This window comes from Falco peregrinus, chromosome 2, assembly GCF_023634155.1.
Source record: "Falco peregrinus isolate bFalPer1 chromosome 2, bFalPer1.pri, whole genome shotgun sequence".
Lineage (NCBI taxonomy): Eukaryota > Metazoa > Chordata > Aves > Falconiformes > Falconidae > Falco > Falco peregrinus.
Genome location: NC_073722.1, coordinates 83,662,338 through 83,677,555, shown reverse-complemented (window position 1 = coordinate 83,677,555; position 15,218 = coordinate 83,662,338). Strand labels below are relative to the sequence as shown.

General features: G+C 39.5%; 1 protein-coding gene across 4 annotated transcripts in view; it reads left to right on the top strand.

Moving 5' to 3' along the window:
• TMEM132D (transmembrane protein 132D) overlaps positions 1 to 15,218 on the top strand; it is a 260,652-nt gene that overhangs the window by 90,330 nt on the left and 155,104 nt on the right. For all 4 annotated transcript variants that reach the window (XR_003552763.2, XR_003552764.2, XM_005233310.3 and 1 more), the window contains one exon: positions 9,985 to 10,131. Coding sequence is in view for 1 of the 4 variants with exons in the window: in XM_005233310.3 (XP_005233367.2) it covers positions 9,985 to 10,131 (147 nt within the window). In the remaining 3 variants the exon portion in view is untranslated. The remainder of the gene's footprint in view (positions 1 to 9,984; positions 10,132 to 15,218) is intronic.

Sequence of the window (15,218 nt, the reverse complement as noted above, 5' to 3'; positions counted from 1 at the left end):
GTTTGGTTTAGTATTGTTGCTCATTATTGCCCAATTATCCGTTCCTGTAGGAAAACAGTGCCATGCAGCTGAGAGAGGTGACAGTAAGTCAGTGTTATGTCACAGCACTGCATTTGCTGAATAGTTTGGGGTGAGAAGAGGTCATGGATTACCTCCTTGCCTTGACCTCTATCAACTTTTGGACAGTATTTCCTTTTAAACATCTCTGCGCCTGTTTAGTAATTCATATTAAGATATAGCTATGGGCAGGAGTACCAACTTGTCCCTTAACACAGTAATGCCTCCTCTAGAACATAGCTGACAGAACATTGTCAGTTGTAACAGTAATGTCTTATCTATCATATTACTGAGAATATTGCCTTTTAGTAGCATATAATTCTGTAGTGCCTCTTCAGGTTACGATGCTGCTATATTCCTCTTTCTCACTGCTTTGCCACTTATTTAACATAATGTACAGTCCACAAGATGAAATTAGCAGAAGGGTGTACCAGCCAGACCGCTGGCTGACACAGACATGAAGTTTATGAAAAACCTGTTTCTGACTTTTCCTTCATGTTGATAGTCCCAAGATGACTGCTTCTGGGGTCTCTGGGGAGTCAATAAGAAGGAATAGCACTTGTTATTACTCATATAACTCCTACAGTTTGCTTCCTGAACTCTAATTCAGGGTCTCTCTAACACAAGAAGATCCAGTTCTGCAGGCCACAAAGGGTTCTGGTTCCCACTCAGGATCAGGCTCTCTCATGGCTTGTTTAGTAAGTGGATAGAAGTCAGAGCTACAGACTCTGCATTTGTTTCTGCTTTAAACTGACCTGTATGTGTTTTTTCCTTTTAAATCTCCAGAGACTTGTGCATTTTACATCTTGCAAAACATGTTTTTAATAAGGACTTTCTTTTTGAAAGCCACAGAAATAAAATCTAAATCCGTGTGTGTAATGTGTGCATGTACATGTATATATGCAACTGTGTGTATGCACATAAACTCTTAAGCACTACAGGCAATTTTATCAAGTCCAAGAGAAACATATTACAAAGAGATCTATTTTATTTGACTCTTGGTATGCACTATGTAACCTCTGAAGCCAGAATAGGTCTGGTGCCCTTTCACTAATTAAATTTTGTTATAAATCCACCTGGGCTGTGTTTTTGTAATATCGCCATTTGAATGAGGGTGGTTTAGTGTCTGGGCGGAATGTTTTTTCCTCCTGAAATGTTAATTAGATGGAGAACATGTTATGCTTTGGAAAAGCTGCATTGCAAACCCATATATAAACAGATCGGTTTAATTTTAATCTGCTTTCATGGTGTTGCATAATGATAACTGGTTTCTGTCTCACAGGGCTGAAAACCGCAGACCTTAATAAGAGTTTGTGGGTATGTTATACAGCTTTAAATAGCTTATGTTGTGCTAGACCGCTCTCCATAAATTATTCCAGCTCCATCAGTATCTCAGGGACTCCCGATTCTCTTCTGCTGTGGATTTTCAATCAGTGAAACTATTAGTGTAATGTGAAGAAACTTTGAGGCACCTTATCTGAAAACAACTGACAACACTGGTTTGTACATGAAGTACTCAATGGGGAAAGCAAACCAAAACAAGTCGTACTGAAGTCAGCCCTGTACATTAAATTCTAGCATCCAAATCCTGTCTTTTATAAGCCATGCCAAAATTGATTATGAAATTAAAAGGCAGACAGTCAGATGGTTAGCATGAAGTGTCCTACTGCATGACCTGATTTTTGTATGTCATTCCTGTTGTACTGAGAAAGCTGCAATTTGTTTAGTCAGTTCTAAACCAGTTCTTTTTTATATGGGCTCTCTTCAAATACAGTTCCTTCCATTGAAAGAATTTCAACAATGAAGGCTTGTTCCTGTTAGGAAAACCAGGGTTGTTTTTTAGTCGTCTATTTCTTTGGATAAAAATCAAAAAGCTTTGGTACACTTAGTTTTTATCTGCTTACTGTAAATAAGCCTTAACTCTAAGAAACACAGGTTGAGTTCTGCCTGTTTTTTCAATGACAGACACATTTTATTTTTTGTCTGATTGTCAAGCTACCTTAGGTAAGGTAACCTGTCGCCTTGAGGGAGAAGTTTGTGACCAAGGTTTTGTTTCTAGTGATCTAGTGTCAGCAAAAATATTTCATGTGGCTAAGACCCTGAAATAAGACCCAAATAAACAAAATTCTGGAAAGTTCCTAACTGGCATATAAATGGGGGCTTTGCAAGATATCGAATTGGAGAAGAAAAGAACTTGGGAAGAAACATCTCGAGAAATGCAGGATGACAACTTCAGCTTAAATCTCTCTCCAGCTGGCCATCGTGAGTATAAGATGTGAACTGGCTTTTCCTCCCCTGTGCTTACTTGCTTTTCCGGCATTCATTCACACACCTGTCTTTCCTGTGTTGTCTTTGATTTTGGTACTCCAGAATTAAAAAGTCTGTCCTGAACTAAAGACAGAGAATTTGTTGCTGTTTTCCATTGGTATCTGATGTTTCAGTGCATTTAAATACAATTCTTTGAGCACAGAGAGCTGCAGGTGCAGCACATGCAATGTAAGATAGGAAATATGTCACTGATGCATTAGGATCCCAGGAAGACAGCATAAGCTGTATTTTTTTCTTTGATTCTGGACCAACTCTCTGAACCTGTTAAGCATAACAAAAAAAATTTGGCAATAGTCTGAGGGATTATGGTGGGCAGTAACACATATTGCTTTCCCATGCTTGAAAAGAGAATGGAACTGGTCCTGGGATTGCTTAGTAGAATCAAGCCTCTGGGAGGGGAGGAGGTTGTTTGCAGGAGGTGAAAAGTCAGGATACAAATGTCAGGCTAAAGTGTTCTGGTAACAGCATGGTCTCATTTGTGCAACATGCAGTAACAGAATGACCTCAGATACTGCAGAGGATGAGTGCTTTTAATGTGGTCAACAATGCTCGCTTTTGAGACGGTCATCATTCTGCTTTTACTGACTTGCCAGTGAGAGACAGCTACCTGGGAATTCTTTGAATAGATCTACCACTCAGACATGCCAAAATTGATGTCTAAATTTTAGATCCCATGGTAGCATCCAGTCCCATATTACCTGATTCTCAAGCTGTGACATTTAATTCTGGTCTTCAGAAAGACCCTGATGAGGTCTGTCAGCTCACAGTTAGAGTCTGGAGGATGACTATTTTAGCTCTTCAGCCTCCCCGAAGCTAGCATTGTGGAGCTCCAGGAAATACAGACTACTAGATGTTTCCACCTGTAGCAGCACTAATTTGACCATGAATACTTTCAGGGTTTCTTGCAGGGAGTGTTTTGCTGCTGGTTTAGATCAGTGGATTAGATTTCTGGTGAGTGGAAATGGATGCGATTTCTTTGTCTTATGACATGAAGAACTATCGACAGGTCCATTTCCACTCACATTTTGCTTGTCTTTGGTCTGAAATAGACTCTCCTTACACCTGTAAGTGCTGTCAGTGCTATCCAAAGGGGGTGGATATGAATGAAGTGAAGACTGCCGTCTTGTGCAGCTAAACACTGCTTTGGTCTCTGTTGCTGGGTTAAGATTAGGCTCTGGGCAGGAGAAAGCACTAAAGATAAACAGAAATAGAATCCCCCTCAAGTTATTTCTGAAGTGCTTTGGGGAGATACAGTGACAAGACAAATTCAGAGCCTACTGTGATGTCTGGTAAGTGCCCAGAAGCTCTGAAAAACGTACCCCTCTGCATGCAATTAATGTGCCGCCTTCTAGTCTCAGCTGCTAACAAGATGATAACCAGTGGTAGCACCTGTTTTAACAGCCTCCCTTTTCTTTTTATTCCTTTCATGTTGACAATAGCTCACTTTCTCGGAAGGAGCATGAAAGATTCCCACAGATCTTTGCCCTGAGTACTCACAGTAATAAAAACCTAGATGCAATGTCATGGGTCTAAAACATCTTTATTTAGAGCCGTTTAGCAGTTAGATTCCCTGTTTATCTGCACTTTGTTTTGGAGTGAAGGGATGTGTGATATTTGTGTGCTGCATGCAGGACATTGTCAGGAGTAAAATGTGGAGAGGGGAGTCCTGCCTGTGGCAGGATATCTGTGCTCCTTGCCTTTGATCTCCTGCATGTCTTGAGGGTGAATTTGCATGCCTGTGCCCTCCCTCCCTCTCTGTCTTTCCCTTCCCTGTGGTGCTTCAAACCAGACACTTTGTTGACATTGTACCATGGCACTCAGCAGCACATGTGCAGTAATGCTGTTATTTTTCAGCAGCCAGCTGTTCCACTTTATACAACACTTAAGTAACGATTTCACAGCAGTTACCAGCCTGCAGTAATGACGTGGACTGAAAGCTAAGTGATAACTGGTTGTAAACTGCAAAAAATGGGAGATGCTAAAACAGACACTTCGGTAAATGAGAGAGGACATTGCCTGCATTTTAATTGTTTGAGTTGAAGCCTCTTTTATTAGTAAAATGGTGTTTAGGGGTTTATGAGATAGAATTAAGAATTGCTATCTTTATGCACTTAGGAAATGTATTTCCTTGATTTCAGGTGTGATGTATTGATTCTGGGAGTTCCTTCTATGTTCTTTTTTCTTTCTCCCTTTTCTTGATTTGTACCCTGTCAGCATTGATGGATTTTCAGGGACTGAGGACTCCCAGGGGCATTGTTTGCCATGATTGATTTGGTGCAAGGGATGAGTTGCTGACCAGTCTCAGAAACTGATATGCTGCACTTTGAGCAGTGATCCATAGGTAAATAACAGCTTGTAGGAATACATATTGTGATAAACGCAGTCATGATTCATGTCAAAAATAGAATGTACTGTGATAAGTATAATTAATTGTTGTACCCTGTGTAAATCTGGGACCTGTATCGCAGTTGTGGTGAGTGGGCACGTGTGGTTCTCCTTTAAGACAATGTGATGGCTTCCCCTTCCCCTGAGGCAATCGCTGCTTGGAAAAGCCCACCAAAGGAGATAAGGAAAGCAACCAGCCAGAGAAGGCCTGCCGAAGGGGACAAAGTCCTTGAGATCTGAAAAAGCACGCCACAGGAGAGCCAATAGGAGGAGAAGGCGTACCCTAACGGCCCAATGGGGAAAGAGCGGGACGGACATCCGGCGAGAGGAGATTGGTCAAGATCCGGGGGTAAAAGACGCTGCTTTTAGGACTCAGGTGTGCGTGTGGTGGAACTAATTGAGTTCTCTGCACACCCAGTGCTGTTTTTGCTTATTGTTTCTCAACCTAAATTGATTGAACCCAAAATAAATTTGTTTTAATTGTTATAGTTTATAACACTATGAAAGTGTTTAGTTGGATAGGCTCCTTGTTTGAAAAAAAACCCCCACCACAACCCAAAATCAACCATGATTGAAATGTTTAGTAACAGCTTCCCTTCCTCCTCTTTTCCCAAGTAGAATCTGGCCCAATGTGAGGTGATGGGCACAAAAGACCTGAACAACTTTTACTTGCTGCTGCCCAGCCACAGTGCTTCAAGCAAATGTGAAATCTGTTGTACTTAAACTGTTAACTGTGAGCAAATATATTAAAAAGCTTTGTCATATGCCTTTTTGTGTTGCAGTTGAGAAACCTTAGTAGGCTGAACTGTGGCTGAACTGAGAGGCTGTCTTGTGAGCGCTCACAAGAGCAGCTGAAGGGTTGAAGACCTGGCTTGCCCTTTGACAGCCAGGCAATTCAATAAAGCAGATTTGCAAAAAAGTAATTGAGCCCTGACAGCAGTTACAGTGTTTTCACCTCAGGTATCTTCAGTTTTATCTGTTGGCAAATAACTTACCTTTGGGTATTATTAACCCTGTTTCATCCAGGTCATTCTTTGGTAACTGCAAAGTGCTACTGCCATTGTAAATTGGGTGAGTAAAATTCCACAATTTCACCACAGTGGCAAAAATAACAACAAGATACACTAGAGGAAGAAGCATTTCCTGGGATCACGGAATTGAAGCTTTTGTGCTAATTATAGAAATATATTTAACTGATTCTTCAAAAAGAGTTCCTAACCTCTAATTGTGTAGAAAGAAATGATCTTGTTGTGTTGTTGTTTTCAGTAAAATTAGGGATTTGGGCCTTTTAATAGATGACTAAATTAGACCTTATAAAAAACTCTTCCTAATCCACAGACTGCAGTTACCCCAAGGAGTGTATGCAGTGACTTGCATTTGCTTTGAATCATCAGGAATCAGTGCAGGATGGCAGTTTATCATTGCATAAAGTGAACAGACAAACTGAGCTTGTCTTACTGGGTTTGTGTCTGTTTTTCTGGTTTACTTCATCACTCTGGCATTTAAAGGAGTCCGGACAGAAAACAAGAGGATGGTATCAGTTATGTGTCTGTGTGTGTACACTTATTTTAATCAGGTTTTTAATGATTTGTAAAAGATAAGTGAGAAATTTCCTCTGTTTTCAATGTATGGCTGTTTACTTAGCTGTACTGAGACCCTAAACAGCTTTCTTGATGTCCAAGTGCAGACAAGTGACGAGCGGCGTTCCTCAGCAGCCGGTATTGGGGCCAGCACTGTTTAATGTCTTTGTTGGTGACACGGACAGTGGGATCGAGTGCACCCTCATTTAGTTTGCCAACAGCGCCGAGCTGTGTGGTGCGGTCAACACACCGGAGGGAAGTGGTGCTGTCCAGAGGGACCTCGACAGCCTGGAGAGGTGGGCCCAAGCAAACCTCATGAAGTTCAACAAGGCCAAGTGCAAGGTCCTGCACATGGGTTGGGACAATCCCAAGCACAAACGCAGGCAGGGCGGAGAATGGAGCGAGAGCAGCCCTGAGGAGAAGGACTTGGGGGTGTTGGTTGTTGAGGAGCTCGGTGTGACCCGGCAATGTGCACTTGCAGCCAGAAAGCCAAAGCCAACTGTATCCTGGGCTGCATCAAAAGAAGCATGAACAGGGTGATTCTCCCCACTACTCCGCTCTGGTGAGACCCCACCTGCAGTACAGCCTTCAGCTCTGGGGCCCCCCACGTAAGAAGGACATGGACCTGTTGGAGCGAGTCCGGAAGAGGGCCATGAAGATGATGGGAGGGCTGGAGCACCTCTCCTGTGCAGACAGGCTGAGAGAGTTGGGGTTGTTCAGCCTGGGGAAGGGAAGGCACCGGGGAGGCCCGAGAGCACCTTCCAGTGCCTAAAGGAGCTGACAAGAAAGCTGGGGCAGGACTTCTACAAGGGCATGTAGCGCTTCAACAAGGGGGAATGGCTTTGAACTGAAAGACGGTAGATTTAGATTAGGTATTAGGAAGAAATTCTTTGCTCCTAGGGTGGCGAGGCGCCGGCCCAGGCTGCCCGGAGCAGCTGTGTACGCCCCGTCCCTGGCAGGGCTCAAGGCCAGGCTGGACGGGGCTGGTAGACACCTGGGCTCGTGGAAGGTGTCCCTGCCCATGGCAGGAGGGGTGGATCTACATGATCTTTAAGGTCCCTTCCAACACAAACCAGTATATAATTCTGTGATTCTCAGTGGCAGTAAAGCTATTGCATATGGGCCAGCAGAGCAAGGTAGACCATGCTGTGGTTTAATTGATTCCCTCCCAGTTTTGTTAATAAAACATATACAAACATAGCTGTTGTATAATCAGTATAATCTGTTGTGTGTTTTTAGGTAGCAATTGTAACATCATAATTGTTCTTAATCTCCAGTCATGGGAAAAGGGTTGCATTTTTGTAAAGCTACAATGTGCTTGTGTTTTCAGGACATGTACGCTTCCTTCCCCCTGCCCCCTACTCCCTCAGAATCTTGTCCAAGAGAATCCAAGGGCTTAATATGTTTGTCCAGGACTTCGAACTGTCTCACAGCAGGATCAGTGTTCCTGCGCATGTTCTAGGGAGGCTCCACAACAAGTAGAAATTTCAGACATACTCATTGGCCTGTGCAGACTGTGGGGTAGCAATTGGTTACTGATCAAACATACTGTGTGCTACACCAATGGTTTATTACACCTACATGGCAAACCTGAGGGGCCAACCTTACAGCAGAAGCTCAAGGCGTATGTGGCTTTGTGACATGAAATCAGCCACTCACACCCTTGCAACCAGTCTCTGGCCATGAGTGATTCAGTTACTGTGCTGTGCTAGAGCTAAGCACAGTCAGTCGGCTCCATCAAGACAGTTGGTTTTTCAAATACACAAGCCTAGCTAGGTGGCCCAAATCCCACACCAGCACCTTCTCATCAGCCGCAATCAACTGCCGGGGAGACAGCAACTGCATTAGAGAGCTAGAAGGGTGGGTATGAGTTTCTTAATCACAGCTAGCTTAACTTGAAAGGAATTGAGCCACCCTCATTTCCCTAGGAAATGGGAATAATTTTTCTCTTATTGGTATTAGTTAACACCGAGCAGTTTTCCTTTCTTGAGATGGAATGGAAAGGTGGGACCAGATGCTGGTCATTAGGAATACTGAAGACATGCTGAAAAATGTTTCATCCAGATTTTCTGGCCTTTTTCTGTCTCCCAGTCTTTCCGTAACATTCTAGGAATGCAGCTTAATTTCTGCTCCTTGACCATTGATCTCTTGGCCTGAAGGTTGTTTGTGGTCTAGGAGCAGCAGCTGCACCTGCTTAAAATACATTTTCTGCAATTAGTGTAGAGCTTGAGCACAAATTGGCAGCCTTCATGTATCCTTCCAGGAGTGCTAAGGAAATTACAGCCACTGCTATTGAGTTAGTGGTAGAAGAAATGAGATACAACCCTTTTTGTCCCACACAGCTGAAGGAATCCTTTGGCTTTTTATTCTGAGAACATCTGTGTGGATGTTGTCCTTCAAAGATTTTACAAGTAATTTTATGCAGAGGCAGAGCTGCTAGTGCTTTCTTTATTGATACTAGCATCTTTGCATGGTGGCAGCTGTTCATACCAAAAAATCACATACCTTTTTGGGTTTTTTGTCCAGAACTGAGAAGTTGCCATAACTCTGAATGGATTTTGTGTATGAGATTTTAAATAAATATAATTAAACTGGTTAAATAAGGCTGGTTGACCACAATGGACTTTTTGTAATCCCATTCAGAACCTAAAAGTTAACATTACCAGAAACTTCTATATCAGTAAATTGGTTAGTGTCATGTATCTGTGGACTAATTCAGTAGTGCCTCAAGATACGTAATTAGCTATTTAGTTAAAGAAAGGGAGAGAAAAAATTAAGGAATGCAACACCTGTTAAGAAGAAATAAAACATTTTAAAAAAATACATATTGTTGTTGTTCTCCACTGGTTATTCAGATCGAGGATTATTATGCTAACACATGAGAACCACAAAGTACTTCTCAGTAGGAGCCAGTCCAGTTGTCATGACTGTGACATTTTGTTGTACAGCTTTCCCTATTGTTTAACCTTACACATAGGAACAGACTTCCAAAGAAAAGTTGCTTTTGGAAAATAGGAATATTTCTAAGTGTATTTAGGATCAGAGGTGGTAGAGCAATTAAACCCAATGATATTTAAAAAAAAATAATGAAGAAATGTTTTGGACTCAGGCAGTGAAAATTGGAACAAAGGTATGAAATGTCATCTTCAAGTAATCTGGGACAGGGGGAGAAGAAAAGGTAGTTTTGCTTGTAATATGAGACCTGGCAGTGGCTCCTCACTGCATATATAAGCCTCAGCAATAACCAGAGATCTTCTGTCAAAAGTGATACTTTCCTCCCCAGTAGAATAAATTCTAGTCAAGAGAGCCTTAACGTGCTCAGTGGTGACCACAGTGTGGATAATGGAAGAGCAGAAGTTGAGGAGCATGCTCCAGAACGTATCTACTCTGCAATTTAGTTATGACTAAAACTGTAATTACCATTAGTTCAATAAGACTTCTATCTTTATCTGATTTCTTCGAAATACGGAATTCTTAAATTAATTTTCTCATCTCTTTTTCTTGTAATACCGTGATACTCTAATAGCGGTAGCATTTTCTGTGGGGCAGTAATGAGAAAATAATGAAGAAATAAGTAATAGCTCGAGCTGAGATTTTGTATCTAATTGGTGAAATATCCTCTTGTTTGTCCTAGGGCAACGGTAAAGAAAGGTGTGAACATTTTCAGTGTAAGAGCCAGCAGCCCATACTTATGGGACATCAGAGAGAGTGTGGATTATACCAGGAAATATGCACCAGTTGTTATTGTTTGCCAGAGGAAATCTGCTGCCTCTGAAAACAGGTAGGTCATTTCCAGCAGTCTGTCTTTTAATAACTAATGGTTGGTTTTCCTTTTTGAAGCATTTTGCCATGATTTTAATAAAAATTTTTTATATTACATGACGAAAATGCTTTTGAAAAGCTGTGGCTGTCTTTATTTTGTAGTCCATTGCTAATTCTACCACATACACTGAACAAGATGTTATTCAATCCTAATACTCAAAGGAAGTTAGAACTAGAAGGAAATACTGTTTTCACAGTGTATTTAGAAGAACATATTTAATATCTTAGAATTTGGTTGTGACTAGTCTCTTCAAATTATTTGCTGCTAGGCATTAGAGCAGAGGGTAATTATAGGGCTGGTTTTGGTGGGGTTTTCAGTGTGATTTTTTTACTTTGGTTTTGGGGTATTTTAGTGTTTGGTTTTGCTTTCTTTATCTGGAGGAAACTAAAACATACTCCTGGTATGAAACCCACATTTTTGTTAGTGACATTTATATGAATTTTTAATCTGTAGAAGGGAATAGATTTGCTGGGTTTCATCCCCATGGTGCAACAGCTTAGATAGGAGACTGACCAGTCTTAAACAGCCTTCATCTGGCAGGTGGATGTTCCTTTTCTAATCACAACTGATTGCTTTAGCGAATACATTTGCTTCTGCTTGTTCATTTTTTCTGGACCTGTGTCAGGTGCATATTTATAAAGATCTGACTGCCTGCATGTGTATTGCATTTGGCGTTGCTGTTAGAAAGCTTGCGATATATAACATGGAAGTCTTGTGCTGTGATTTACTTCTGTAATTTTACAGAAACTTGTAGGCTTTGGGGATTTATTGTGTGGCTTAGAGTTTTTAAACAAATGCCCTCTGAACCTAGTAACTAGGAAGTTTCATGTCTTTGCGATCTGGGTATAAGAAAAAAAAGAGGAAGGGAATAATTTCTGTTCATAATCATGATATAAATCACTTTCTCCTTATTATAACTCAGGTTCTATATGATTTCTCTGCTATAGTATCCTGAATTTTCTCATCTAAACCATATATTGTCTCATACCTGACTGAATTTTATTGGTCAAAGAAGCAATGTGTATTTATGCCAAGGTCAGAGCTTCCTACTGTCTAGCACAATCTGTCAGACAGATTCTTTTAAATCCCAGGTCAAAGCTATTTGAAGACAGCGTGAGTATTTTCATTGACTGAAATGGGCACTGGATTAAAATCAAAGATTATTTCAGCAATGAGTTTTCCATCACATTTTATCTTTTTGGGTCCATGCAGTGCATTTGCCTGATTTTTCTTCCTCATCAGGAAAACTGAATAAGGCAACCTCATGAATGAATTGAAGCTTGGCAACTTATTTCCCTTCACTATTCAACATTCAGTGCAAGCCTTCAAAATGACCCCTTGTACACACGCACAAAAAATTATTATTATGTCTACCTTCCATGTAGTGGTTGTAGATTCTGTGTACTTTCAGATGCTGAGTATAAGCATTGCTTCATGCTTATTAAAAGAAACGTGAGCTCATATATATATTGAATTTTACCAGAAAGAAAATCAAGTGAAGACCAAGGTATTATAACTTCTGGTTTGACATATTCCATCTGAGTTCCCAGTTGAGTTTTTTGTGGTTTTCTCACTTTTAAGAGCTTCTTTCTCATTGTTTGTAAATAAACATAAAATTTTTGCAATATATTATTCAGTACGTTGTTTTCCTCCTTAAATTTATTCATATCTGTTTTGCTATTCATTTTAAGAAGTAAGATCAAGCATCGTATGGGGAAAAAGTATGTGCTTGATATTTTTGGGGAATCATTTTTTTCCTTATCAATACATGTTTGATGCCACTAAATATGCACAATGGATAATAGCTAAATATTGATGTCTCTCCAAATTGTTTGCCTCCATAGTTCTACAGTTCATTTAGAAATTTGACAAACTCTGTTTGCATATTGTTTAGTTACTCTTAAAAATCAGAGGTCTGATCACATGAATGCAAAGGTGGCAATGTTAATTAACTAAAGATTCAATACCTTTGTGTTTCTGATAGTTTTACATGGATCAGAAAATAGTGTTAATAAAGCTAACTTACTGTGACAGGTGTAATTTCACGGATTAAGGAGGCACTCGTGCAAGTGACAGACTTAACCAGGATGCCTGAGCATTTCTTTATCAGAGTTTGAAATATATCCATCATTTTATTTGGAGAGGTTTTGCACTGAAAGCTTATTGTTACAGGATTTACATATAAATATTATCACAGCCAGCAGGGTGTTTTAGAATGAATATTAACAGTAAATATTATGAGTCTGTATGAGAATAACTAATTAAGCCCATCTGTCAAATATGATTTGAAATTCTCAGTGCCTTGCTTATTATGGGCTTGCAATAGTGTTCCAGGTTAATGGTGAAGCAATTATAAAGTCCTCCCCAGTTCTTCTGATTTCATTCTTAGGCAATAATAATTTTGTAACACTCTAAATGCTGACCCATGAGATTATTAGATGGATTTACTACTTGTAGCATCTATACACCATTTCTGTTTTCTGTGAAGCATCTATTTTCCATCCTTCTATTGTCATGTAGATGACCAAAAAAACAAACAGGAGGTGGTGTAATGGGAATTAACCAGTGGCTCACAGACGTGATGGGAAACACTTAAACACTGATTGAATCAGGGAGATACACCCTAATATGTGCCATCCTTTACTTATTTCCTTTGAAAGTTGGTTGGTCTTTCTTTTTCTTAATTGCTCATGTAATGAGGTGAATAGAATAGAAAGATGAGATGAAAGCAGTACTGCATTTTCCGAATTGTTTTCTTGGGTTATTGCTGTTTCTCATTGTACCTGAAATTCAGCATCTCTGCTGTGCTAGTGGTGACTGAGAAGGATAGCCATAACTGGAAGGTCTGGGTTCCTGTGTGTCCTGTTGGACTGGAAGCATGCAAGGTGGGGTGGGTTTGGAAAATTACTGTAGTGGCTAAAGACGCACATTTATTGGTTTTTCCTCAGTATCTTTGGCTGCTGTAGAGACATTAATCAAGATGTTCTGATGTGATACTAATGGGTGTTATATGTTCCTCTTAAAATTTATTCCTGTTTATATTTCTGGGTACAAATGTTTGCTATTTCATTGGAGAATACATTATGGTTCTTTGTGCTTATGGCAGGACTGAGGCCATTGATCCAAGCAAGTTCAAAATAGACAAAGCTTGGCCATCTCTGAATAAAACCTTAATGTCTGGATATGACTATCTACTGTCTTATCTCCAGATGTATTTGAACTATGTCATGGATAACTTTTGCTCATGAATTTCCTTTTCACTGTTCTTGTTGAAAATGTACAAACATAGTATTTCTGTTGATACCTTTCCACTTGGCACTTTTTAGTTACAGTTCTGTAACACTGAAGGAGTTAATGGCTTACACAGCCTGAAACCAGATGCTGGTCCTGGTATTAGTAGGAAAGCTTACTGTTCATTTTGAAATACGAGTGATTGAATTGGTCTGTGATAATATTGACACAGTGAGAGATGACAGTATTTTCTGGGCTGTATCCCTCATTTGTTCCTCTCTGTCTCATTTTTTCATGATACTGTATTTCAATACTTAATTTTCTTAACACTTTTACAATACAATACATTAACTTGATATTAGATAATATCAGGGGCCAGGAAAATGTATGGCAGCATTGCCTTTGATTTTCCTACACAATACTTTATTTTGTTTACATTTATACCATTATCCTTAGTGCCCTGTATTTGTTATTTTCAATTCTACATTTTTTTACATTTACAAAATTTAACATGTAGTTTTCATGTTGTAACAGCAGTGAGCTGTTGCCTCCTTCTCTTACTTGTTGAATCTGCCAGTACATTTGATAGACTCTCAACAGTGCTGTAATCCTAAAATGCTTCTGAAGGAACAAAAGCAAGAAATTTGACATAAATAACAGCCTAATAGGCACAGTAATTATATTATGTCTCTTGCTGGGTATTCATCAAAATGATTCATAAAATAGCTTTATGTTTTAGATTACCATTAATTTTTTTCCTTGCTATTCATGTGCTCATGTGACTTTATCAACCAGAGATATATTGGTGCTTGGAAAGATTTTTTTTTATTCAGTGGAAGTACAGAAAAGATGCATGAGGTAGCAAAAATAATTTCCAGTGTATTTCGTCCTATTGCATCATGTGTGAATCATATGAGCTTCAATTTATCATGATGAAACAAAACCATCAAAAAGACTGTAGAAATCATACATGCTTTCAGATAGGGTATATTCAAGTATGATATTAAAGAAGCTGGACAGGCAGAGTGGACGAAGGGTTGGGTTAGCCTGTATGTTTGGGTATTCAACCCAAGAGATTATTTTATTTTTTCTCTTCAAAAGATCAAGTGATATGTGAAGTCTGAGCAAAAACATTTTCTCCTGTTCTTTTTTTAATACTGATTTTATTATTGAGGAGGTGGGAGGGAAGGGAGATATCTTTTACGTGGTTCCAAAATTACTTTCTGAGAATAATTATTCAGCCCTAAAAACTGGCTTTTCACTCAGCAGCATTGATGCTGATATAATATGTTAAGATACGTATTATTGGGCAGATATAATATGCTATTTTTATTCTGAAATACTAGAGTTTAACTCCGTTTATACTTCCAAGGCATATGGGTAATGCTCAGCTGTAAATGTATTTAACATGGGCAGCTTAGGAGTTTCATACAGTGTACCATTTGGGTTTTTTTTTAACCTTCCTGTGTTACTTGAAACCTCTAGGCTTCTGAGTTATACATTGTGATGATGTGAAAGTACTAAACATCTCAGAAGTCAAGTTTACGTTCCAGTGTTTGAAAGCAAGTAGTCACGAACCTTTATTGCTCATTTTAAAGCATAAAATGTGTTCTCTGAGAGAGAACACTTTGAGATATCGAGACAAAATAAATTTGTATGAACCAAGTCTCAGTGCATCATTCTTTTACATGCTGACCCACTTTTTTTTCCACATTTTTTAAGAGCTTTTTATTTATCAAGAAATACAGAATCTTTCTTGAAATTATCTTACTCAATGCTAATATACTAGAAAAAAAGTTTATGGTTATCATCTT